The sequence below is a fragment of the Orussus abietinus genome, unplaced genomic scaffold, assembly GCF_000612105.2.
Source record: "Orussus abietinus isolate OABI.00-Male unplaced genomic scaffold, Oabi_2.0 scaffold2, whole genome shotgun sequence".
Lineage (NCBI taxonomy): Eukaryota > Metazoa > Arthropoda > Insecta > Hymenoptera > Orussidae > Orussus > Orussus abietinus.
Genome location: NW_019396012.1, coordinates 553,434 through 579,863, shown reverse-complemented (window position 1 = coordinate 579,863; position 26,430 = coordinate 553,434). Strand labels below are relative to the sequence as shown.

Below are 26,430 nucleotides of genomic sequence, written 5' to 3'. Positions count from 1 at the left end.
GAGATGTGAGAGCTTCTATTATCTGAAATTCCCCATAAGGCATCACCTAAAACAACCCTGAAAGTAAATATTTCCTATATATTTTCGTTCTCTTTTGAATTCACCTCGGTTAAAATTCATTTTACAAATTAGCAACTGCTTTAATAAATTTCAGACGGCAGCCCGACGCCCCGTATCATTTAAGGGCCATTTTCTAGGCGAGTGGATTTTACTTTGCCGCAAGTATGGTAATTTTTGGTAATTCGTCCGCCTTAGAAAAAGAGAGAACGAAAAAAGAAAATTGGATCGGGGGTCACTCTGCACGTTCTGGGCACGCTGCGGACCGGAAACGCGGAGGAATAAAATTTGGCAGGGTTTCAACGGAGCCGCGTGGTCCCCTACCGCACTTTTTAATTAAATCTAAAAAATGCCCCACTTGAATGTACCTCGGGAAATTAGGGCACCCGGGCCAAATTGTACACGCCTAAAACAAAGATCGCGTATTCGGCGAGTCCGCCCGCTACGAGGAATTAGAGGGCGAATATTTTCATTTCGAAAGGACCAAATGACGTCCACTTCCACGTGACATCATTTCAACCGAGGACAATTTTGATTAATCCGTAGAAACGTCAAAGCGTTTTGCACATACTCCAAACATTTAAGCGCACTATAATTAACACCTAATAATTAAATTTCGATTTAACGGAAAATATCGAATGTCTGAAATTTCCGTTCCCCGTAATTCACTGTTTGTAATTTCATACAATTTGGCATTATCACCTGCTTATTTTCGATTTAACCGCAATTTATTCCCCATAATATGCGTTGTTACACAATGGTCGCGTTATCTAAACGTGGTTGGTATTATTGAATTGATTAAACGCCCGACGCGCGGACCTCGGGAAATGTTCGATTTTTTCGAAGTTTTCCGCAACGTCATATGTCACCACGGCTTATGATTTTGATATTCGGTTATGCGAGAGCGCCAATAAATAACGGATGACCGATGGCCCACTTCGATTGAAAATTAAATCTATCCACCGCTAATGCGTACCACTGAGCGCGATGCCAAGTGCCGCTTTGACGGCTCTAAATTGTTAATTAAAAGCCGCACCGCGGACGACCGAGAGGCATCGAGTCGATTTGAAAATTATCAATTTTATTCACGGTCGAAACGCGCAAAAGCGCAGTATTATCAACAAAACATTTGGGGGGGGAAAAAGAAGCTAATGAACGCGGTGGATCCTTTGCGCGTGCACATGCACAGATAATCCGCAACGCATTAACTGATTCCTCAAAATGGAGGGGATTTAACGTATCCTGACTATTGAAAAATTTGCATAAAGGAATACAGCGGAAATTCCGATCGCTCAACCAACGAGATATTTGAATTACAAGCTCGCTATTTAAATATGCTTTTGCATCCCAAATTTCGAAATGTATATAGCTCTTAATAAAACCAAGGTAATAATGATCTTCTGGTACAATGCGTTGAATAAATTTGAATTAGACCAAAGTGGAATAAAAAAAAAAATGGTCAAACCTTTACCTGTATATTGGACGTCCTGATACCGAACGGAAAACTTAGTAGGGTAAATAATTAAACGATCAAAGGATAAAAATGAAGACCACCGAAATTACACGTGGAAATTAGAAGGCGCTGTGAAATATCCACTATCGTCCACCCTGACAGTGGATATTTAACAGCGCCCGGAATTATCCACCTAATCACCTGAAAATTCGAAATAAAATACGGTAGAGAATTATCCTAATCGCGTTATCCTGGATAAAATCAGGTTACTCCGTAAGTCCTGTCGGCCCCGAAGAATCGGGTCACCGGGGGAGTAGAGTTCCCAGGTGGAGGTCCTTTTTCAGGAGCGGCAATCAGTGTAAATTTCATTATCGCGGTCCACGTTAAAGCGATTCCTTGGGGGGATCTCCGGGGCATGGAAATGCAGAAGGTTTAATGTTGCAGCCTGTACGTAGGCGAAATCGCATAAAGACAGCTCGTCCTCGGTCGTGCCGGCCGTTATCGCGTCCCGTTCCGGGCGTTCCTCCCGTTCTTCCCGTTCCAGTAGTTCCTCCCGTTCCGCTCTCCCTCCGGAGCCGTCCCGCCAGCCGCGTCCTTATCGGCTCAACAAATTTAACTTGATTTCCTATACGGACTTTGCGCCCCGAGCTCCGGGGAAATACAGAGCCGGCCGGCTTCGAGCCGTCCCGTCTAAACTTGCTTTACGATAAGGTATAAACCTCGCGGTCCCACCTACGGCCACCTCCGGATCCTCTTGACCTAGCCCAACTCCTCCGGAAACGGGGAAGCTCCTCCAAGTGGCTGCCAACCTCGAGGTCCCCCGACCGGGCCTCCAGGACTCGTTAATCCTTTTTTCCTCCCGCCCTCTTCCGGAAGCTTTCTCACGGTGGGAGCTCTTCCTTCCCCCTGGACCTTATTCTTAATCCTTGCAATTCTCCTGGAATAGTTAAAAAGAGTACCGAGACAAGGATTACTTATACACCGATAGAAATCGAGGGGAATTTATACACATCTTCGCACACCTTTTAACGGATGTTTCGTGTGGAATAACGTAAAATGGAAAAATGACTAATTATAAAGTTCCAACTATGAAGAAAATGTTAATAATTATTGGTAATAAAACGTGAGACGAAATGTTCAACTTATAAGTAGACATCTAAAGAGGTGAGACGGATTCGAGCGATGGCTGTCAGACGTGTCATAATAAATGGAATATAAAGTTCCAACTATGAAGAAAATGTTAATAATTATTGGTATTAAAATGTGCAATGAAACGTTCAACTTCTAAGTAGACGACATCTAAAGAGGTGAGACGGATTCGAGCGATGGCTGACAGACCTGTCAGGAGGGTAATGAATGGAATATAAAGTTCGAACTCGCGTCTGTCGATGGAAGAATCGGCCAGCAGTTCGGAAAGTATTGCATTAAACATCGGTAGAGAGTCGGCCTCGAATGACGGCTCTCCGGAGGTTTACACGACTGGCGTATGGTACACCGACAGTCTGGCACATGGTCTGTATAATTCAGTCATATCCATGCTAATCCCACCGGCTGCGCGTTATTCTCCATGATGGATGCACGGCCGCCGGAGAATTGCCCTTTTCATTGAAATACAACTAAAATTAAACTCATTTGCCGTCCTGCCGGATTTACAGTGGCTTCTGGCCGATCCCGTCACTCGGTATTGCGAGTGGAATATCGAGGAATAAGCGAGGCTGATCCAACGGAAGCGTCACCCCTGGAGTAGCTTAATCGCAAATGGGATTTTAACTGAACAAACAGGGCTCTTTGTTTATACCAAATTATGTTCCCCAAGTACAAGTCTAGGAAATGAGAGAAAGAGTATTTGGAACGTCCCCTCGAAAAAGAAGATTAAGAGACTCGAAGGATAAGGAATCTAAAGAGGAGGAATAAGTCCTTTCTTGGGCATAAGCATAAGAAAGGGAAAGCGGTCTAAATTGTAACTAAAGCTATTTAACGTACCATTCCATTTACGGTACACCCTCGTTTTCCCAATCGGGTCGACCCATCGCATCGTTTTTGTGAATGGAATGTCCAGAATTGAATGGGATGCTGATCGAATGCGAAGGGCTTCTTCGAGTAGTCATTGATGGAATCCGATTCGAGGGAAGGACTTCCCCGTGTAGTCATTTTCCGGAGTTGCGGGTTGCTCCCTCCCTTCCTCGGCGGAATATTAAAATTCGATGGGGCATTCAATGGCTGGCTGCGATTCTTCGGTGAATTCGACCTTTTTCCCCGACAATTTTCCGGAGTGCCTAGAAATATCCGAAGCTCGAAGAGGGCAATTTTCTTGATAAAAGTGTCACCCCTAAAATGAGATGCTTGAATACCCTCCATTTTTTTTTCCTTCCGTTAACAAAAAAGATAGAAACCCCATATAATTAGCAAACAAGGATTGCAAAGTAAATTCTCTTTCACGAGAAATAAAATTGAACAGGTTTACCTCGACTCTAGAAACAATTACGAAGGAGTGTTAATTTCATTTATCGGCACTTCCATCACTGATAAAAATCGATGTAAATTTATTACATTTCTACACGCCTCATAACCGAAGTTTACCTATAAAAACGACAAGATTACTTCGAAAAATATTTTCGAACGCTCTAATGCATTCCCTGGGCTCCTGTATCGGCTTTTCTGCCGAAAATGTCGGCGTTTGCAGGAATTGTCGAGAGTGCGAGTTATTAAATACACTTCCATCTTGAGCTTATAACCCGAGGTACATGTAACTCGAGAAGATAGAGGCATCGCGCCAGATGTCGGGATTCTTATTTGACAGATGTGTCGATATTTCCAGATTGCAGGAGAACGTGGAGACATGCCAGGTAATATTGCTCTGTGCGAAGTCAGTGGCTCGTGTGGTCGAGGTGTCTTGTGGGTTAGTGCGAATTTATTATATCGGGACAAATGAGAAAATCGACTCCTGACAGCGCCATATGGCGAGACAGAGGGACATAAAAAATACGGGAAATTATTGCAATCAACGGAGACTCCAAAGAAAAAAAAGAAAAAATATCTTACGTGACCTGCATGCCCTATCATGCCCGAAACAATTTTTCTTTCATCCAAGAGCAACATTTTTTACACACCTCCGATGACAGAAACATGGCGAGTAACTATAATTCCCTAAATTTTCGAAACATTAATATTTCCGTAATTGTATAACATCTGTAAAACGTGCACTTTTAGTAGCGAGGTGTAAATACTTAAAGATTTTAAACTGTCATATTAAAAACTGTAACTGGGAATTGAATAAAGAGTAGAGCCCTAAAATTAACGAAATTAATATAGAATCAGTTCGGTGCGTTGTAAATTGCAAATGAGGTTCTTTAGATAGCTAATCTAGGTAGCTCTTGTCAATCCGATTTAACATTAGTTAAGCTCGTAATATAGGAAAAGGATTTAATTACCTAGATTCGAGTTATTCAATTTGCAATCAGTCCGGTCGATTCTACGGGTATCCTTGAGATAAAACGTTTCCCTCGGCAATCAGTTAATATCTAAAGTAGCCAGTGAACTGTGAATAATTTTTTTTACTACACTTTCGTTCCATCGGTGAATATTAATAAATACTGGGAAGGTTTCCTCTGTCTTTCAAACGCGTTAATATGTTCTCTAATAGCACGTAGGTCATGTAAACGTTGGTAGAAGCGGTGTCCAAAATCAAAGGCACGAGCCAGATTTGCATCGCCCTCGCTTGTTGCTTCAGCCAAAACTCCGCTGTAAACACAGAGCAGCTCCTCTTCAGTATCCACATCAGGGCTAGCGAGGGTCGACACCGGAATACCGGGCCAGTTTTCACTTTTTCCAAAGGTTCCCAGCTGGTGAACGATCGATGCAGCCTTTGCTCGGCTTGCACCAGGAAGACCGCTAACCAACCCCCGGGGGAACACTGGGATCAACGAGGGTGAGAGTTCCATTTCAGACGTATACTCGGAGACCCCGACCCTCGGATTCTCCAAAATTCTACCCGAAATACCACGAAACATAATGTATGAATTTCAATAAAACTTTACAACAATATTCACGTTTTTCTTTTTTTGCAAAAGGATTAAACTATTCGACTCGAATAAACTGAAATATATCGCTTGCAATAATTCTCAGGAATTATGATAATTTATCTGAGTTTAGATGAGAACTCGAATTAATGCTTTCGTGCATTCTTTCAATTAAGAAAATATCTCTTTGATTAAGTGAATTTTCTTTTCGCAATGTCAGTGTATCTTTACGCCTGATGTCAGGTACACCTAACTCTGTGTCTAAAATCAAAAGTATGGAGTAGGTTTCCTGTCCTCGTCGGAACCGACGTCAGGGCCAGTGACGTCGAAAACGGGCCAGTTTTCACTTTTCACTTTCCCCGAAGGTTGCCAGCTGGCGAACGGTCGATCGGGGTGCAGCCTCGCAGGGGCGCGTTAGCTCGCGGCGGGGCAGGCCGCTAACCAACCCCCGGGGGAGACGGCGGGACCCGAGGGGTGAGAGTTCCATTTCGTCCGTACACTCGGAGGCCTCGACCCTCGAATTTTCATCTCGATTTTCCTCGAAAGAGACCGCCCCGCCGCCGCCACCTCGTAACGTTTCTCCTCGATAGAGACGCCCCGAGCTCGCGTGGGTCGATTACGCGTCTTGCACCCCGATGCGTGAATTCCGCCCCGACGTTGCCGGCCATCGAGAGGAAATCACTCTGCTCTTGTCATACCGTGAACGATGGTTATCGTGTCGCTGACAACGTTCTTGTTAAACGACGCCGTAATGACTCAGGGCCAATTAGGGGGTGACGCCGACCGATCAGCTGATAATGACAGCTTCCACGCGGGACAGTTTTCTGCGACGCGGTCACTCTGACTGGGCACTTTTGCGGGGAACTTTATGCCAAAGGGCTTTCGTGGATGAATTCTCGGCACTTAACACGTTGAGCGCGGAACCGATTTTGCTGAGCTTTCCGTTTGGGCGGCACAATTTTTTATATATAGGATTCTTGATGCCGTGTCAGTCCCAAGGGACCGACGCCGCCCAGACGGAAAGTTCACTGTCGGTCCCCAGGGACCGACGCCGCACTCAACGTGTTAAACTATAATTCGAGATATCACTTTGTCAAAATGAAATATTAAAAACTGATACGCAATTTATTATACAGGTCTTTTGGAATTTTCGAGATTTTAGGGGTCTCGTTGCAGAATTTTTATGAAGGTACGACTCCATAGGATACATCTATAAAAGGAAATGGAAAAAGTACCGGATTTAATTTACAGAGGTATTAGGATTTTTTTCGGGATTTTAAGGAATTTGTTGTAAAATGAAGAATAAGGGTAATACAAATTTATTCAGGGTGAGTTTGTGAATTAATGTCGCACGTTGTCAGGGTAATATGAGAAGACGATTATAAAAGTATGTAACAGTGGGTATAATAATCGGAATTTTGTACGTAGGATATGAATATTTGATATTCCTCCGTTATTACTCGGGTGGATATGCATGCTAATAACGACGTGCGATATCAATGAATAAAGTTTGGTATGGGCCGTCGCTTCCCTGCGTCCCTTAGGAAGGATTAGGAACGCCTCTTTCAATAGCCCTGAGGGCAAGGAATAAATCAGGCAGGAAAGTTGCTATGGATATTCATGCGTAATTCCCATAAGAGAGGAACAGAGAATCGAATTAGATTTCCGAAGTGGAATTCTTCCTTTGTCGGTACGACTATTACCTTCGCGGAATCCTCAAGCTCTCCTATTACCGATCGATTGGTTCTCGATAATACCCCAACAATAATACAACAAAGTACCCTGAGAAACATGTCACCGAAACAAATATATATTGCTGCCTGAATCATACACAATTGCAAAAAAAAAAACAATAAAATTATTTCACCTAAATAAACTGGAATAAATTAGATGGAAATATTATTCAAAATTGTGACAATTTATTTAAGCCAAATCATTATTCTTGGAATTTAACAAATATCTTTTTTGGTACTGTTCGAAGAAATATTTCTTCGGTTCAACGAATCTATTTTCTCAGGGTACGGATTGAGTAAAAGGCGAGCAAAGAACGAGCTAAGCCCTTAAATCGCGTGTTTCCGGAATAATTGAAATTCTCCTCCCTCTAGGCTCTATTCCGGGCAAATGACGCCGGATGTCAAAGACTAATTTTAAGTGACACTACGATTGACTTGTCGCTGCGACTTTCCGGAAAGGGGACTACACCACTATCGGAGGAAAGCTCGGCTGAAGCTCTGCCAGGCTAATGAAAGTTTAGCCGTGTATACAGTTCGACCCGAGTCGACTCAACCTGAAATGCGATTGGTCAGTCGAGTCTTGTCTAAGAGACAAGTGGATTACTCAAGGTGGATGACGTTTATGTACACGCGTGTTTCCTTTTCTTCCTCCCCCGTCCGATAATCGATACCTCGAGCCGTTCCCCCCAGCAAGTATTAATTTAGCGTTTAATCCCATTAAGTCTATTCCGAAAATCTTATACTTAATAATTGTCAGTACGAAATTAGTACAAATTTACCTTCTACATCTAATCGCCTTAATTCCACGATAATTTTCTTCCATTCCTTTAACAATAGTCCATACTAAATTTTCACGGATTTTCAATTATCATTTTAATTCTGCACAACTTTCCCTTAGCTCTTCGAATGATCGGTATTAAATTTGTATAGGTTTATCTTCTAAATTCTCTACATACCACTTTGACTATAAACTTTGATTAACTCGATTGTTTTTTATTCATTCGATTAATCTTCTGCGAGGGATACTTTCTCGTGAGTTTCTCTCATTAGAGGACGCTATCATTTTGCGATATTATATCTTCTCCGTATCTATAACTCGCGTTATGTCTAGTGACATATGGCGAGGAATATGCTTTATGAATGTCGATTAGCACGCACTGCATTGGCAGAAAGAGGGGATTCCGTCGACATATGGCAGGGGAGGTTTTGACAGAGACAATTTAGTAGGAAAATTCACCCTTCAACTATATAAAATTTCCCCATATCGGCGGCATCAATTCGGCTTAAGCACAGTGCTCGGTTTTTGAGTGCATTTACCGACGTTTAATCCGAAAGTCAGAGGGCGCAAATTTGTTCAGCCAGAATCGATAGACTGAGATTTCATTCCAACATCACATCCCATAAACGGTGTTAGCTGCGCCAACAAATGCGATTCCTCTTTTCGTAATTAATCCTGCCTAGGAATGACCTAGTTTGCATTGAGAAAATATTTGATTACCGAGCTGAGTTGATCGAGCTGCTTGATTATGAGGAGCAGCTGTCTTCGTTAACACCTAAATTCTACGAACGTGACGATGTTGGTTTTAATTTTTCACTCGAGGCTTGACAGCCGATGCAATTTCGGTAACAAGTTCATGATCCTCCTTGGCCCTTTTAATTAGATTTACATTTAACGACGCGCCGTTTCTCTCCTATTTCACGGACATCCTTTGGGTCAAAATAAATCAGTGTTCATTTTAATAGCCGGCTTAATAAATGCCGTTTATTTCAATGGGATTAAATTTATTCCCACCCGCGGAATCCTCTTGGCGCGAATAAATGTAATTCGGTTGTAATGAATTGCAGCACCGCTCGCTGTCGGGAGGATTGATTTATTTGCCCGGGAGAGTATTCTTTTTTAATGGGATGAAGTTGAAACGCGCGATGATTAAATAATTATAACAGTTTATGAGAGCTTAGGAGGTATTCGAGAGGCTCCGTAGATGCACCGGCCTCTTTATGGATTAAGGGATTAAATTCTTATGCAGATTGATGCTATCCTATCGGAATTTCGAATGCATATTCACGATTGACAGACCCCATCATTCTGACTGGATAGTATTGATTCCCCATAAAGGTAAGTACTCAAGATACAAAAATTCAACGGCATACAAATTTACTATCCACAAATTTCTCCAACGTTTCGATCGCGCGAAACGTTTCCATGCTCTTAACTTGGCAAATCTTAATTATTAACATGAGATATTCGACTTTTAAAACTTAAAAGATAAGAGAACACTACAAAGATAACCCTTTTCACATCAATAAATATCATGGAATTAATTTCATTGAATCTTTTCATTAAGTCAAAATCTGTACGGTCTTAAATCCATTCTTGTCAATTCAGGGTTTTTATCGTGTTCAATAAATTTTCGTATGAAGTAAGCATTACAAAAATTAATTTTTTTTCCAACGAAACGGACCGAGTATCAATGAATAATTATATTCTTCGGGACTATAAATCGCATATCACCACACTCGGGGGGTGTAACTTAATCATACAATTACGTTCAATGAAAACTCCCTGCAAGAGAAAGGAACTTCTCCACAAACTAATGAGACCATATTGTCTTTTCCTTGTCTGATTTAGATTTTCACTCCGAGTAAAAGTCTATCGAAAGTTCCTAAGCATGAACTTACAACTTTTAGCCACTCCACGTAATAGAAATCTAGTACCCATCGGAATAGTATCTTCAGACACCTCTGCACAGCCCCCTTGGCTGCCGTTCTTATCGACCCGCAATCCCTTATCAACCCCATATCATCTCCTTCCCCCCCCCCCATTTCTTCTACTTTTTCAATACGCGAATATTTGCAGAACATTCCGATCAGGAAATTCAGGAGCAGCCACCTGGCCGCGGGTATCGTAAGCCCATCTCGAGGCTCGCTTCCGGTTCCGCCATTTCCGGCGGCCGTGGTCGTCGCGGGGGGTCGAGATTCCGATGGATCGTTTCCGGTCAACGGCATCGCGAGGTGGCGAGGTCGTGCTCCCTTCGTTCCCGGAAATCTAGGAGGCATTAGCCGGCGCCGGTGGGTTTCGTGTCGAAGTGTTCGCGTCTAAAAAGTTCGCGGCACGACATGGCGTGTCATCCGATACCCGCGAGATAGGCACCCGGGAGTTCCGGCATGTCGTCCCTCGCGTCGCCAACTCTTGACAAATCTTACGTCGACGTCCCGCGACTCTTACTTTGCTAACAAGTCAAACTTGCCCTCCCGGAGCGAAAATGCATTTGCAGGAAAACTCGGCGCCTTAGAAAGGCGAAAAGGGAGAAATGAAAATCCGCGTAACGACGGATGAAGGTTCAACCCTTTTAGTGCCGGGGGAAAAAGAGGTGCTTATGCGAAGATAACCGGCCGAGTTTTACGATTTTACTGGGATTTGGAAAAAGGCTCATAAGAACCAAACGAAAAGCAATATTTACATAATTCAAAAAGCGGCGTATTAAGGACAAAATAGGGAATAAAACAGTGACGCTAATTTTTCTATATTCATTGAAAATTACGTAAATAAAATTACAAGGTGCGGGCCGATATATCGGCTCTGGCACTTTTCGCCAGTGCAGCGAGGGCCGATATATCGGCCTCCGGCACTAAAAGGGTTAAAAAGCCGGGTTCATCGGGCGAGGGACCTGTTTTTTTGAAACGTGATATGATAAAATGTAGGGAATTTGGGTGAATGCGTTTGGGTGATTCTAAACGACTTTAATCCCTTGTGTTTGGATTTAATTATGAAAAATTCTAGTTTAATGAATCCTAGCTCGTCTTGTAGCTCGTCTTGTATCTCCAGTTTTTAAACAGCTGGAAAAAGTTTTTAACGTCAAAAGTGACGTATGAGGATGAGCCTAAATATCGTTTGCGTATAAATGTCATTGCATGTATACGAAAGTTCGTACGTATGTTGGTATTACTATTTGACGTGAAACTCTACCGAGGTTCCCGATTCAGAGGTATTGGAAATCGTCATATTCCCGCACATTCGTGCCAGATAATGCCCCAGTACGACCCTAAGTCAATATTCAAATACATAAGAGCCACAATTTGCCTTCTCCCTTCTTTTTGCCCTACGGAAATGACCTAACCACGAGCAACGAGAATTGGCCGAGAATGTCGGTATGACTCGACCGTCAAGAGAGGTTTCAGAATCGGAGGGAGTAGTTACGATATTATTTATTCAAAGCCCCAATCGATACGAGGAAGGCAGAATAACGCGAGAAAGAAAAGACTAACCACTGACGAGAAAACGAGAAAAATGTAAAAACCGATACGGAAAAATATCCCGAATGTAATCCCACCCCAACGCGACGCAAACTCGCCGACGACTGGAATAATTTTAAATCGAACCATTAATTGTAATAATTCCCTAACAAAGGTTTAGTCTTAATTACATGGTTCTCTTCCTGTCGAGAGTAATAATGAGATACATTTACACCGTAATTTCTTTCCTGTTACCAAAACACGCTTTCAGGGGGAATATGGAGGGAGGACGAGAAACTGTGTCAAAAGACATTGGTACGTTTATGTAGAGCAAGCAGGTAAGTTTCACCCTAGGAACTACGTGGGTGGTTAGTGCAGGTGCAATTCGCAACTGCAGTGCTCTACGTGCCGCGGTAAACTTTCTTTGCAATGGGACAATGCACACGAACCGCGCAAGAGTGTGTACACGTACGAGCGATACACCGCGACATGCTATTACTTAATTCCAGAGTACACGACATAATCTTTCTGGGAAACGTTTAGCTCGTCCGTGACTGCGCCAAGTGCGACAACCGGTCGGGTCTTTTTATTTATCCTTTTCCTTTTTTTTACGGCCCCATGTTTGCGGAATACACGTGAGGATTTCTTGTACTCTTCGGGCCTCCCAATCCGCGCGCATGAAAAATCGGAGACGAAGGACTCGGGGGGAAAGACCGGACGAATTTATTCACCTTTTTTCGTCGGCGCGGGAATAATTAGGTTTTTTAACCACCACGCGACGTTCTCAGGAAAAGGGAAGTTCCGTACTGCCGAGTGCCACGAAAGGAACTTCACTTTAAATGAGACTTCACCTCGGAGAAAAACGTTACGTGGATTTGCCGTTTCCGGCGAGGACTACAATCAGACATTTTATACGATTTTCCAGTCCTAAGGGGATAAGTGTCACTCCCGATATGATATTTATCATTAATATATTTATATCTGATTTCTCGTCGATACGAGCTGAGAAAAAAAAGACTACTCCACTACCCTGATAAAAATGCCCATGTAAATTTACATGGCCAATCATTGGTTATTATACAATAAATTGCAGTAAAATTGCATTGCAATCAGTGTAGGTCTGAAAACTATTCAATTGGATCTAAGTGTACCCTAATTATATACACGTACCGATAAATACAGTCGTTCATATAAATTGACTAAACATGAAGTTGTACTATGCAGTCATATCACGGACTGTCAGGGTCTCGAAATTGTCATGATGCCAATGTTATCACATTTTCATACATGTTCATATCCTAGACATAGGAGCGGAATTTCGAGACCCCCCGGAGTCCCTCGATAAAAAAAATCTAAAAAAGATAGAAAATAAAGGAAACGCGCGGTAACCAAATCCGAGACTTCTCCCCCCGCGGCATGTCGCAGTAAAGCGATTTGCTTTTTCGCCGTAGTTGCACTTTCCGTCCCCCGGTGTCGGTGTCGGTGAAGCGGCCATAAATTATGCGCCTCGAAAATTATTTTTGCGAGCCACCTAACGACCGATCGTCCAGCCCGCGTCGTTCCAGATATTTACGAGCGAAAATGTCTGCTTTGCAAGTTAAATCGGACCGGTCGGGAGAGGGACCGTTCCCTGACAGCGTTTGGCTTCATATCGGGAATAGGTTATAATTGGTTTTATCTGCTTGTGCCGCGGACGGTAGTAATGAAAATGATAGTTTGGCACGCGAGCCGACAGCCCCGAACTCACCTGCCCCCGCAGGTGCAGCTGCAGCCAGTCGGTCTGCACGATATTACTATTTGCACAAAATTACCCCCGCAAGATTGCCGCACTTACGGGCACTCGAGTCTCGATCAACCCTTACCCTCCACCTTGTTCTCGCGTGCAGCTCCTAGAAGGGTGAGCGTGCGTGAATCCCCATTTTTCAAAATTGCTGCCTTTTACGGAACGATCAGGCACCGACGAATCCGGGAGCAGATATCGGCGGGAATTGACCTAGGTCGGGGAAAAGTGCACCAAGAAGAATGCGGTAGGTCGGGAAGGAACCCATTACCATGATCGACATTTTCGGGTCGGTTACCCTTTGTCGACCTATTGATATTTTATAAATTAATTGAGACTAGGAATTTAATCTTCGTTTAAATTCCTAGCTGACTCCCTGTCCTAGAGATAATCAATGCTCAGCTTAAACCGCTGGACCTAGAAAATTGAAATTTTGGGAAAGGCTTTTCCTTAAGGTGAGTGGGGTTTTCTCTGAACTGTGTGTATTAAATCGTTTGAATAATTTACCACAAGAATATGAAGGGTCTAAGAACAGTCTTGACACCCATGAAATTTAATGAACATCAGGAGCACTTTTTCTTTTGAAATGAAATGCCACCGTTGGAAATTATCGGCGCAAGGGATAAGAAATTTGGATGAATATGATAAGAGAGGCTTCCTAGGTCCGTCCATTCGTGCGAGGTAGAAGAGAAAAGTAGGTCTCCTTCGGTTCGTTCTCCATTCCATGTCCTATCCATCATGGAATAAGAAATCGCCAGGTTTGCGATGAATATTCAAGAGGTCGCAAAACAAAGGACAGAAGGACTGGAATCCAGGTGGAGGGAGGACGAAGAGGAGGAGGACGGATTCGCCGGTTTTAGGTTCGGGATGTGCGTGACTCTCCCCCTCGTGGCAAGGGTAAACATTTCGCCCTTTTTTACCCGTCACCCTTTTTTCGTATTCCGGCTTGTCGTTCGCGGAAGTGATTAGGAAAATGAGCCCTCGTAAAAAGATACTGCGTCTTCTTCGACAGCGTCGCTTCCCTTAGACGATAACCTACTTGAACGGCGTGTCCTTCCAAGCTCGGTTCGTCCAGCCAACTTCAAGGTTCACCGAATGGAACTAAAGTTCAGGGTAGAACGGAAGAAAAGGAAAGTACTTCCCGAAGAAGTCAACGTCACGAGGAAATGTCCTACTTCCTTCCTCCTCTTTCCCCACAGTTCCTCGTCCTCTCCCGAAACCTGAAACTACGGATGAAAATGAAAAAGAAATATCTTTAGGGTTTTACCATAATTCTTGAAAGCACCGTAAAAAGATATTCCCCCTAATTTAGAAAATTCTGAAAGTAAACATTAAGGTAATGCGAAAGAGGTCTCGTTTATGAGACTTTTCTCTGAACTGGGTGTGCCGAGTCGTTTGAAACTTCACACTGTGAACATGGAGACTACAAGGAAGATCCTGACACCCATGAAGTTTCAACTTCTTAAAAATAGTATATAGATATTTATAAAAAAAACGACATTTCATGGGTGTCAGGACCTTCCTTATAGCCTCTATAATCGCGTTATAAATCTTACACTTTCACGTCCCCTTAATGACAAAGATAGTTGATAAGAAATCCCGCTATCGCGATACTGAGGTTTAATCAATTCTTTTTCACATAGATATTAAGAATTAATTTCAACGGTAAAAGCGAAAAATTTACTTCCATTTGATATCAAGATTACGTTCGATTTATCATTTCCAAGCAAGAGCCGGAACATTTCGTGTAGGTTAAATAGCCCTTCCAGAAATAAAGGACCGAGCATTATTTTCACCGAAACAAGGCAGTGCGGATAAACAACACGAGTTCCAAGGTCTAAATCGTGCTCTATGCCTTATTGCGTTTCCTATCTAAACTATGCCATCTTTATTACATTATCGTGACCGCGTGTACGGCGTCGGTTTATACGCGTACTTTGAGCCCAGATATCCATTATAAGGGCGATAATTAGCCGTTTCTTTTTCAATTTTAATACCGAGTTAATCAATGTAAAGGGCAACGAGCACGCATGTGCAGAGACCTCCCCTCGGGAGGGCACGAGTCCATTATTAACATTACGGGGGGGTAAAAACGTTCCCCCATAGTCCTCGGAATTTTTATAAAGCCTCATTAATAGCAGACTTTCCAGGTGGAAGGTAAACTTTGGTCGATCCGACGAAACCGCGAACTCCCTTATGCGATTCTCGCCCTTGGCTCGTGCAAAGCGCCAAGTCAGAAATTCCAATTTCGAACTCCGGGGAACTCCCTTCCGGCTGAAATTAGACGGTCGCGACATTAACGACGCCGAGTTTTCGAGACTTACGGAATCCTTTTTACCCTGGGACGGATTGTATGCATGAAATTTACATTAATCGGCCCGAAGGCGCCGCGCCATTTGTAAGGTGTTTGTCGCTGCGGAGGACGGCTTTTTCAGAGATCAAAGCTCGCCCCGAAGAAGAACTTTGCCGTCAATTTCTCCACTCTGGAAAACTATACAATTATGATTGACGTGAAGTTTAAGAACAAGTAGAACCTTTCTTACAGCTTCTACATTCACGTTATAAAGTTTGAAACGATTCGGTCTACCCAATTCGGACCCTTTCACGTGGCCTTAAAATACCCCAAAACTTCTTGACTGTACATGGAAAAGAAATTGGCAAGGCTCAATTCAGCCATTTGTAGTTCTTCGAGGGATTAAAATTTCGGATACTTTTCGGATTTGCTCGGAGAAATAAAAATTTTCACCCACAATGGTCAAGCGGTCTCCAAATAGTTTATCTCCCCGCTCCTAATCAAGTGCCATCCACCTTGAAGAGTCTTCCTCGAGGGTCGCGGAGCGTCTAGACCATCCGGTAGCGTCTTCCGACAATGGGCCCAGGGTTCAAACGCGTCCACCAATCAGCGCGCGCCGTTGGTTCGCGCGACTAATCTCGCGCTCGAGCGGACCAATCAGGGCGCCCCGCTCGGCTTGGCGCACAATGCGACCGCGCTCGATCCGGCGCACAATGGGGTTCGCATCCACACATTTCCGGGATAACGCAAACCGATCGGGTCGCGGGAGTTCATAAATATTCGCGGCACAAAGCGACGGGTCCTCCCTTGCCATAAGTTCGGTTTATGGAGTGGAACCGCCGCGTCGTTTCGACCCTTTCCTCGCTCTCTCTTTCGCCCTCTCTTCCCGCGGTCTTTGGCTTAGCCATCGACGAGGCGCGAGATGCCATTCGTCATTCCATGGTCTGACCAAGTCTTACCCTCTAGAAATTTCTGACAACAAAAGTGCCACTAAACACCCAAAACGATATATTAAAAAAAAAAAAAAAATGAGAAAGTAGGAATGAAAAGGGCAAAATACACCGCCCATCTCCGTCGCGGAAGAGCAGTTTTCAGATTCGAGGGACTGTTCACTTGGAAGTCAGATTACCTTTGATTTCGTACGATAAATAACAAGGCGATGCAAGTGACAGTCGGCCATGAAATTGCAACAATGTTTTCCAGGGATTTCTTTTTGCAATTTCCAGCTGATTTCCACGTGGTTTCGAGTATTAAAATCCACGGATGAGAATAGGAATCACCCCGTCGCGCCATCTCGCGGATGCCCCACGAGATACACTGCAGAAATAGCGTCCCTAGTAACCAGGAACTCCGAAGTACCTCAAAGTATTAATATTCCGAATACATATATATCGCGGTAACTCCATCGCCTCCCATCTTTTATCTCTCTGTTTCAGGGGGTGCGCGTGTTATTGCCGCGGCGGGTGTCCTCGTCTGTCTGCCGATATTTTATTGAAATATACCTCGTAAGAGACGTGCGCGCGGGGAGGTACATCTTTTATACGTGTATGTAGACCCGGGCGTGTATTTTCCAATACGCCTCGCAATATCGAGCCGCGGGGAAAACGCCGAATCGCGGGGCCCGGAAAACGCTGACGCCCCGCGAAAGGAAGTCGCACCTCGGCTCGAGATCTCGTTTGACTTTCCGACACCCCTCAGGGAGGGAGGCCGACAGTTTTTCCGTCTTCGCGGGGGGTGGAACCTAGTTTCTCGGTCTCTCTCGCCCCGTGATTCCCCCCTAGAAGAGCGTTATCCGGTACCCTTTTAACGACGAGCCGCTTTCGCCGCCCGATCGCGGCAATAACGACTGCTAAAGCCCGTTTCGGAAGCACGGACGTGCCGGGTTTTCCTCCGATGTGGGAAACAAGGGCGAAAGTTTTCCTCGGGAAAGTCTGCGAGGACTGCTGAGCTTTCGAATCTCTCGGCTGGCCGCGGTAATAGTATTTCTCGGACTATTTTTCACCGAGTCTGCGCTTCGCCCCGGGAAATTCGATTTTTCTCCTTGGCGGTGCGTTGCATCGAGAATAGCTTCCAACGAAAATTGTTACTTATGACATTGCCAATAGATTTCATACGAAGTATTTTTTGATATCTTGGAGTATAAGGACAGTGTATCGTAATGTCGTCACTTTTTTAAAGGTGCCGGTTACGTTGATAAATTCGATTTTTCTCCTTGGCGGTGCGTTACATCGAGAATAGCCTCGAATAAAAATTGTTACTTATGGCATTGCCAATAGGTTTCGTAAGAAGTATTTTTTCATATCTTAGAGTGTAAGGACGGTGTATCGTAATTTCATCACGTTTTCTAAAGATCCCGGTTATGTCGCTCGGAGTCATGCCCAAGCGGTGCATCCGTTAATGCATAATTAATACGAATATAATACATTCTGCATAACTGCTCAAGCATGCGCATACTTTTCCGCAGTTAAGGTAGCCCAGGCCGTTTTTATTAATACGTAAGAGTAAATCAATCTTTAAAATGTACATAACGATCAGGTACTCGTATTCCTCTTTTCACGGCGTACCCTGGAGTACTTTCGCTGCATACCACTCAGGCGCAAGTTCTAGTCTAATTATGGAGATTTAATCCCACCGAGATATTAAATTCTATGAAACTATCATCACAACCGTACTATACCATACAAGTGGTACAACAGTACTATGGTACTATATACAATTATTCATCTCTAAGTCTAAAAGAGAATCATTAGATATCATTGATTATCCTCAATTACCCATTCCCCCTATGCTTCGGTAATTTTGATACACAATTACTTAAAATTATTCAAAGCAACAACACACCAACGGCAACGTACGTAAACGCTAATTATACAAATTAATGCAATACTGGCACAAAGATGAGTAGGGTGGCGTAAGACACTCAGAAATGGACATTTTGCTGCATTAAATTCCATTTTTACCACGCGTTGTGTGCTTTAAACTTTACAGTTGCCTTTTTTACCTTGTTCATAGAACACGCAGACTGCCGACCGAATGGTATCTGCAAGTCCATATCCAATAGAATCGAGCTACCCCGACGAAGTACAAGTCGCCATCTCGAGGTACGTGGCCAATAAGGAGCCAGCTGTACGGCGGTCGTTCCGAAAACGGAATCAGCATCGAAATCACCCGCACAGGCGGGATCCTCTTCGGCGAGTCGTCCGCACGCGGAAGCTGGGAATAAAGCCGTAAAGACAGCGACATTTGTCCCTTACGAGCGCGTAGCGCGTGTAAACCATGAATTTACGAAGGCGTCGCGACGCACACCGAGGATATGTACACGCGAAAACCCTCGACTCGTTTACGGCCCCGAGGGGTCGGCCGGACGGAACGCCGCCATTTTGGAAGGAGCGCGGACGCACTGTCTAATTACAGTCGTGTTTGAAGGCCCGGCCATTTGCATGAAATAATTCCTCGGATATAAAAGAGAGGAGGGCCATCTAGCTCGGTCCCGCGAGTTCAGAACCCTCGCTGGTCTCGCCCCTCTGCAACCCTTCCTCTTTGTCATTCCACTTTGTTTCGCGAAATTGCGAAGGATGTACGCCGCGGCTGACTTGCCAGAAGAAATTCCCGACTCGTTTCCGGTCTACATGCCCCTGCGTGCATAGTTCCCTCTTCGGAGGATTCGGCACGCGGAAACGAATGCCTTAATTTTGGAAAATATCAACCAGGGAGGGATGTTTTTAATTCATGGCGCGGAATTCAACCGCTGGGTAAGGGTCTGGTTATTAAACCGAGATTCGCTTATTCTAAATTAGTAGGTTCCAATTTTAGTCCCTATCATTTATCCTCTGATATAAACATCCTGATAATACTAGTTAATGAGTTACCCTAGGTCGTTTAACATTTTAGAAAGTGTCAGATTGTTCTTAATGTCCCATCCAAGAAACGAACTTTCCCGTCGTATTCATGGATAGGACGTCCCAAACAACTCGACATCAGATTTCATACAATACATTTAAAATAACCGTCCCGAATATGAACTTCAGGTAGCGTAAACGACAAAATTAAGGATCAAGCTTTCGGGAGCGTTTGCACGTTCGGCTTTTCATATAAACATTTATTATTCCCTAATGGGCAGATCAATTGATCCTACGTCTAGAGCGATGTCCCAGGACCTCGAATTAAATTAATTTTCCCATATTTCCGCCGGGCGGAAAATTCGCGGGACATTCAACACATCGCGCGATAAACGCGTCAGGTGCGAGTGTGTGCCGACTCGTTGGTTCTCGGTTAAACGGCCGAATTGGGGGTACACGGGCCTCATGAGCCATATTTCCTCATTCGCGATACTTTTTCACGGGGACATGTTCATTCCGGGACGACACAATGCGACAAAGGGGACAACGAGAGAGCTGGAGCTGTGCGTAGACGAGTCCCTCTTCCGACGCGGAGCTTCGATTGGCCGTTCCCTTGGGGCCGCGGTGCGGCGAGAAATTTGATACATTTCCCAGGCCGGACCACGGGAATTCGGGAATACGGGAATATACGGGAAATACGAGTTTAAAGTTCCCAGCACGCGACACCGTTGCCGGCCCCGTCGATACCGAATTAAACGCGATTCTATAGAGGTATCTCGTTTCGGAGGATCGCGCGATCGCTGTCGCAGGATTCAAGTATGGCTCTGAAATCTCCTCCATATCGGTATTAATAAACGAGGAAGAAAAGAAAAAAAAAATTGGAAGAAAGATAAATATGAGTAAATGCAAATTAGATAGGACTTTAATCGGGTATTTTCAGGAGACGTTAAAATTAATGTATATATATAAAAAAGAAATTCCTGACTGATTCATTATCGTCCAGCCCAAACTGTTAAGCCTAGAAATATGAAATTTGGAGGGTATGTTCATTTTGTAACATAGGTTCTCACTAAGGCCGGATTTTTCGATATTCAACCCTTAAGAGGATGAAAAGGGGTAAAATGTGGTCTTACTAATTTTTTAATATGTCTGCCAGTTTGCCCAGTATTGAATAATTTGAACGCGCATTTTTTTTCAATACGTGGGATATGGTGCGTTGTTATTAAAACGTGTAGTTAACAAAATACAATTTTTTTTAGTGAAATAGGGCATGGATTGTTTAATTAAGCTTCCACGTAGGTTATGAGAGAGGGGGCATGACTTCGTGGAAAAGGGATCGCTTCTCGATTTTCCGGAATTTCACGTCACGTTATGCTTATTAAATCGATTATGATACCTCGAAACAGGGCGAAATAATTAGTCTGTCAATATTATCTCCCGTTAGCCTTGGCAGGGGCGTAAATATGAAATCCGTATCACGCGACATCGAGGACAATTTCAGCAATCGCATGTTAAACGCGTTTCACGACATCCCCATCGACACGACCGCGTTGTTTCTTTTTCGGGCTATTTTATTTATCGCTCCATCGCTCCCGTGGAAATATATTTTATGTGGCAAAGGAACTCTGTAGGCTCCCTCGTAAACCTGGGCATAAAAAAAGTTGACACCCTCCCGGTTGAAAATCGCTTTGACAAGTGGATTGACTTCGAGAAGGGTGGCAGATCGGCGTTTCGCGGGCAAAGCCAAGGGGCCCCTTATCGGTTTTTAATTTTCTACCTTGGTGATATTTATCGCCGAGGCTTTTTTCCTCGGTTATGGAGAAATGTAAATAGCCAATGACACGTTTGATGTCGAGCGAGGTGGGATTTTAGAGCTTAACCGTTCGAAGTACCGAATGCTGATATCGGCCTCGCCGATACAGAATTAAACGCGCTGCCGCGCGTATGGAGGCGTTTCGTTTTGATGAATGCCAGCTCGCTTCTTCATTGCCGAACACGCCTAGTCGTAAAAACAAAAAATATCCCCGAGCTTCCCCATAAAATCAGGGCATAAAATATTTCACGGCCCTTTGCCTGCGAGTCCGTGTGTCTGTACCGGCGTGTCCACTTTTATACGAGGAACGTTGACCTACCCCGTAAAAGTCTATGGGATTTCACTTGTTGCGAGTCTGCGCGTTGCATTAGTTCTATTGTTTAACGGTGAGGTTTATCGCCGCAGAGATGAATTTTATCCCTACCGGAATTATGCATAATCCATATAATGCCACTTTTTATCAATGGAGCGGAGGTCCGAAAGTCCCTCCTTAACACGTTTCGTGCCACGTGTACCGCCGATAACACACGTTAACCTCGACTGGTACACGGCGTGGCACGGAACGTATTAAACATGACAGAAATGAATTACAAATATATGTATGGGAAATTTATTTTAATAGGTTTTTTTTTTTTATAAGTAACGCGAAGTGTGTGTTGCACTAGATGTACACCAGGTATCTAATGTATCGAGGATATGTGATTGGTATGATTTGACATGTTGGTCATTTTCTTTTATTCATGCGTAATGCATATAGAGGACTTGACTAAGTATCTGGCATATGATCGCAGAACGATCACATAAAGATCTATGTCAATGTGCGCAAAAAGATTCTCCGTGGCGAGGTGAAGATGCACCTCGAGGAATATTCGGAGAAGGCAGGTTTTACCGACGTGTAAATCCAACGCTTCCCCGGAGGATACCCTGGCAACCCTGGTTCGTTACATATGTAACAGGAGTTTACTTATAGATGCACATTTCACTTATGGTTCTACATAAAATGTAGCAGTTCTTTACCTTTTACTGCTGCCAACTCGACAGGCTAGTCTACGATACCAGGGTATATTTCTGCAGCCACATCAATGAACCCGAGGAAATAAAAAACCTCACTGGTTTTCCTCCCCGAGGAAAAACAGAATTACCTTCTAACTAAATTTCAATTACGCCCGTTGTCTAATAAAAAAAAATTCCAAAGTCGTGGAAAGACATACCAATTTTGCAAGATCGCAAAATTTCCGCAGCCAGTTCGTTCAGGACTTTCCTTGAGAAAGCTGAGAAAATAAACCCTCCCTATAGCTATCCTCCCTTGGGGAATTAGAATTACCCTCTAAATGAATTTTAATTACGCACGTTGTCGTATTAATCCAACGTTGTCTAAATATATTTCAGTTCAGCAGAATTCACTCGCATGGAGGTTGCGCAACTTTTCCTTTCCATTGTTCTCGAGGGTCACATATTTTTTTTTTTTATAATTCGCAGCCGATGTCCGTTTTAGAATGAACAAGTACTCGTGTAGATTCGAGGATGTACACGAGGATTAAGCTACCGGATGGGAATGTAGACAAGCGAGGAATCATTTTGAGAGCGATTGTTTCAAACGACGAGAGCGTGGCCCTCGTCCGATATCCGACGTGAGCCCTCCTTCACTGTCGACGTGGGAGCGGATTATTGACGGTGTTTCATACCTTTATTTCGACTTTCATTTTTTTTTCTTTTATCAAAAACCACCCCTCAGCTTACGATCTTCCCCGATCTGTTGCGCCCCCTCCCACCGGATGCGTAATATGGCGCGATTCCGTCGTAAAAGCGGGTTTACGAGACCAGGACAAAGGCTGTGCTCCTGGAAGGATATCGGAAACAAGGGAAGATCTCATTTGGTGTTACAAAAATATATATAAAAAAAAAACTATACTTTGTTAGGCAGAACACAATTCAGTGGGACCTAGCTCTTCGCGTTGCTCCTGGAAGGATATCGGAAAGTGCCTGGCGATCTTGCTTAGTATTGTAATATTATATAAAAAAAAAGAGACACTTTGTAAGGATGAATGCATCATTCCATGCATTCCAGTTCATCCCGTTGCTCCTGGAAGGATATCGGACAAGGGGAGATCTCATTTGTCGTTGCAGAAATATTTAAAGAAATTAATAGCTAGATTTTGTAAGGCAGGACACATCATTCCCTGCATTCCCATTCTTCGCGTCTATGGTAAAAGGGGAATATAACACATAACGTAATTAACGAAATTCAATCAAATTTTGTTACCTCTTTTACTCGGCCGCTACAAAGAGGGCCACCCGTCTCTTTTAACTCCCGGGGAGGTCGGCATTAATTGCATTAGCAATTAGTAATTATCGAGCGGTTTAATTGGAAATCTAATTAGCGCTGCTCGTCCCGATCCCGCTTCTATTTAGAATATTCCATAAAATAATTCCCGGGATTTATTGCTAGTCGAGGGAAGCGCTTCGACGATCTGTCGGCGAAATATCGAAATGGAAGGAAGGAAGACCACGTAATTCTTTGGCATCCCCTCGGCCTTGCCATTCACCAGATGGTGGCACCAAATTCGTTCGCCGAAACGTCAAAGGGTAGGGAAAACAACCCCTTCGCGTCCCGGAACGGAGACCCACGTGGGGTGTAACGTCACGCCCACGTTTTCGGCTATTTTCGAGACCCTCTTCAGAAATCCGCCGACTTATTTCCGAGGAAATTCGAGGGAAGCCTTCACTCCTCCCGTAAAAAATAGCTCCCATAGAAAAATCAATTTGGAAGCCAATGAAAAAAAAAATAAAGCGCGATATTAAGCCTCCCTTACGTACTAATGGATGACTAAAAAATAGCGTAAATTAATTTTCATTATGTTAATGCACCGATGCATTGTCTCAAGGGTAAATCCTGATTTATATGATGATAACCCCATGATTGCAAATGGCTGCTTTTGGATCGCGTGGTGATCATTAATATTACGTCCTCTTCAGAAATCCGCCGACTTATTTCCGAGGAAATTCGAGGGAAGCCTTCACTCCTCCCGTAAAAATAGCTCCCATAGAAAAAATCAATTTGGAAGCCAATGAAAAAAAATAAAGCGCGATATTAAGCCTCCCTTATGTACTAATGGATGACTCTAAAAAATAGCGTAAATTAATTTTCATTATGTTAATGCACCGATGCATTGTCTCAAGGGTGAATCCTGATTTAGCGGGGACTGCGGATATCCGAAAAGGGCACTCGAGAAAATTGCCGTCGATTTTTCAGAAGTATAACCCCATGATTGCAAGTGGCTGCTTCTGGATCGCGTGGTGAACATTAATGTTTATGTTACGTCAGGGTTGTTCGGTGGTTGAAAGGGGCCGTAAATCCAGTGGAACGATCCCCTTCTTAGCTGCTGGTCAAGCCAAACTGATATTTACTGGGAGTCGACCCTCGGAATCGTCGGTCGCTCTGCCGGAGTACGGGAAAAACTTCGTGGAAGTAAGGAATTTCATCTAACAGCCATAACCCTGATCTCGTTATGTTCCGTGCTCGAGGGTACAGTCGATCCGGGAATTCTGACAATGCCGGGGAAGACAATGAAACGAGGGATTGTCGTACACATCCTAGTTTCGACATTACTTCTAATAATTAATAATTCGCTCGTTCTGCGACCACGGCCTCGCATACGTTGCAAAATTTTAATAACATTAAAAAAAAAGGAACAGGACGTGAAACATTACATACACTGAAACATCAGAGCGTAAAATGTCCATTAATGAAATTTAAAATGAATTCTGAATTTCTACAAAATTGAAATTCCTGCGTTCATCCCCTCTAACAGGGGCAAAAAAAAAGTAAAGGTAAATCTACGAGGGAATATCTTTAGAAAGTTGACGTTCGTTCCAATGAACATTAAACAGTCATCTTTAACTAGGTAGAACGTTCATCGAATTAAACCGATTAACAGGAACCATGTATTGATAAATTTCTTACCATTCTTAAAAAAGTTACCAGGAAGTTAGATCCACTTCAGAACGACACGCAAAAGTGAGGGACAAAATTCGGGAGGAAATTCATCCCTCAAGCCCACCCACCCTCCCTTCCCCCGATATCTCGCATCAAAGAGGTCGCCGATCCCGTAGGTCTCCCACAATCTGTAAAATTCCCTGAGGGGGGTGGTGAAAAACGCACCGATTTCCCTAGACGAGGAAAAATGCCCCCGTTTCCGGTTTCGCGTTTCCGGGTGGCGCGCAACCCTTCTTCCGGGGCGGCACTTTGGACCGACCGAGTGCTTCGTCCGGGGTTAAGTAATTTATTAAGCGCGTTAAGCTCCTGTTTACCATTACGGCGGGGCCACGCATCGCGGTGTACGGGGTCCCGGGCGGACATTTATGGAAATATAATTCCCCGGGCCGGGGTTGTATCCTTTATTCATGGGGTCGGCGGGGTGTATAGGTGAGCGACGCCGGGGAGGCGAGAAACGAAACGGCGAGAGACCGCCGAGGTACATCAACCCCGCAAAAGTCGGACGCATTTCCCAGTTGGCCGACTATGGCACCCACCCCTGGATGCACCTACATGCTCGGTGCACGTAGGAGGGCAGCCGAGCGCACTTGAGCATACGTCGTCACGTACGCGCAAGCCCCCGTCTACGTACCCCCGTCCCCCCATCTCTATGCACGCCTCTAAGCGAGAGAGCACCGGAGACACTGGTTGCGCCGGTCTTTCTTCTTCCCGGCGGATTTCTGAATCCTCCAAAAGAGGTTTCATACCCCGATGGAGCTCCTTGGATTTTCTCCCGAGTAACGCATCTCGGCCGAAAGACAGGTTTTCATTTCGCCCCGGACATGCGATCTTACCCCATGGAGGTGGACACCTTTCCTGTCTCTCCTTTACATTTTTTTTTTTTTTTAGGGACTACCTATTGTACACTGTCTACGCAACATGTTCATAGGGCAGGCATTCATGTCCGATAGGGTACAGAGAGGCACTTATCACATATTTTGCACTGAAGCTGCCACGGTAAAAAAAAATATATAGTGGCGAGGGGAATGTGGCAATTTGGATAAATCGGGCTAAGTGGAGGGGTACTTGATAATTGATATTAAGAAATGTACATCGGCGCGAGATTCTATCGGGTGTATTAATTTAACGGAGGTGATCGTTTCATTAAGTGCTGAATAGATATCGAAATAAGAATGACATGGTAGGGCAGTAATTGTGAGATTGATCATTAAAC

The 26,430-nt window shown here is 44.0% G+C and overlaps 1 protein-coding gene across 2 annotated transcripts in view; it reads right to left on the bottom strand.

The window, feature by feature from the left end:
• The window catches only part of LOC105700506, an 85,600-nt gene that overhangs the window by 8,036 nt on the left and 51,134 nt on the right, over positions 1 to 26,430 (bottom strand). Inside the window, exon 4 of one of the 2 annotated variants that reach the window (XM_012426375.2) lies at positions 3,494 to 3,786. The exons of the other annotated variant lie outside the window; for it this stretch is intronic. Coding sequence (XP_012281798.1) covers positions 3,494 to 3,786 — 293 coding nt within the window. The remainder of the gene's footprint in view (positions 1 to 3,493; positions 3,787 to 26,430) is intronic. 2 annotated transcript variants of the gene reach the window in all.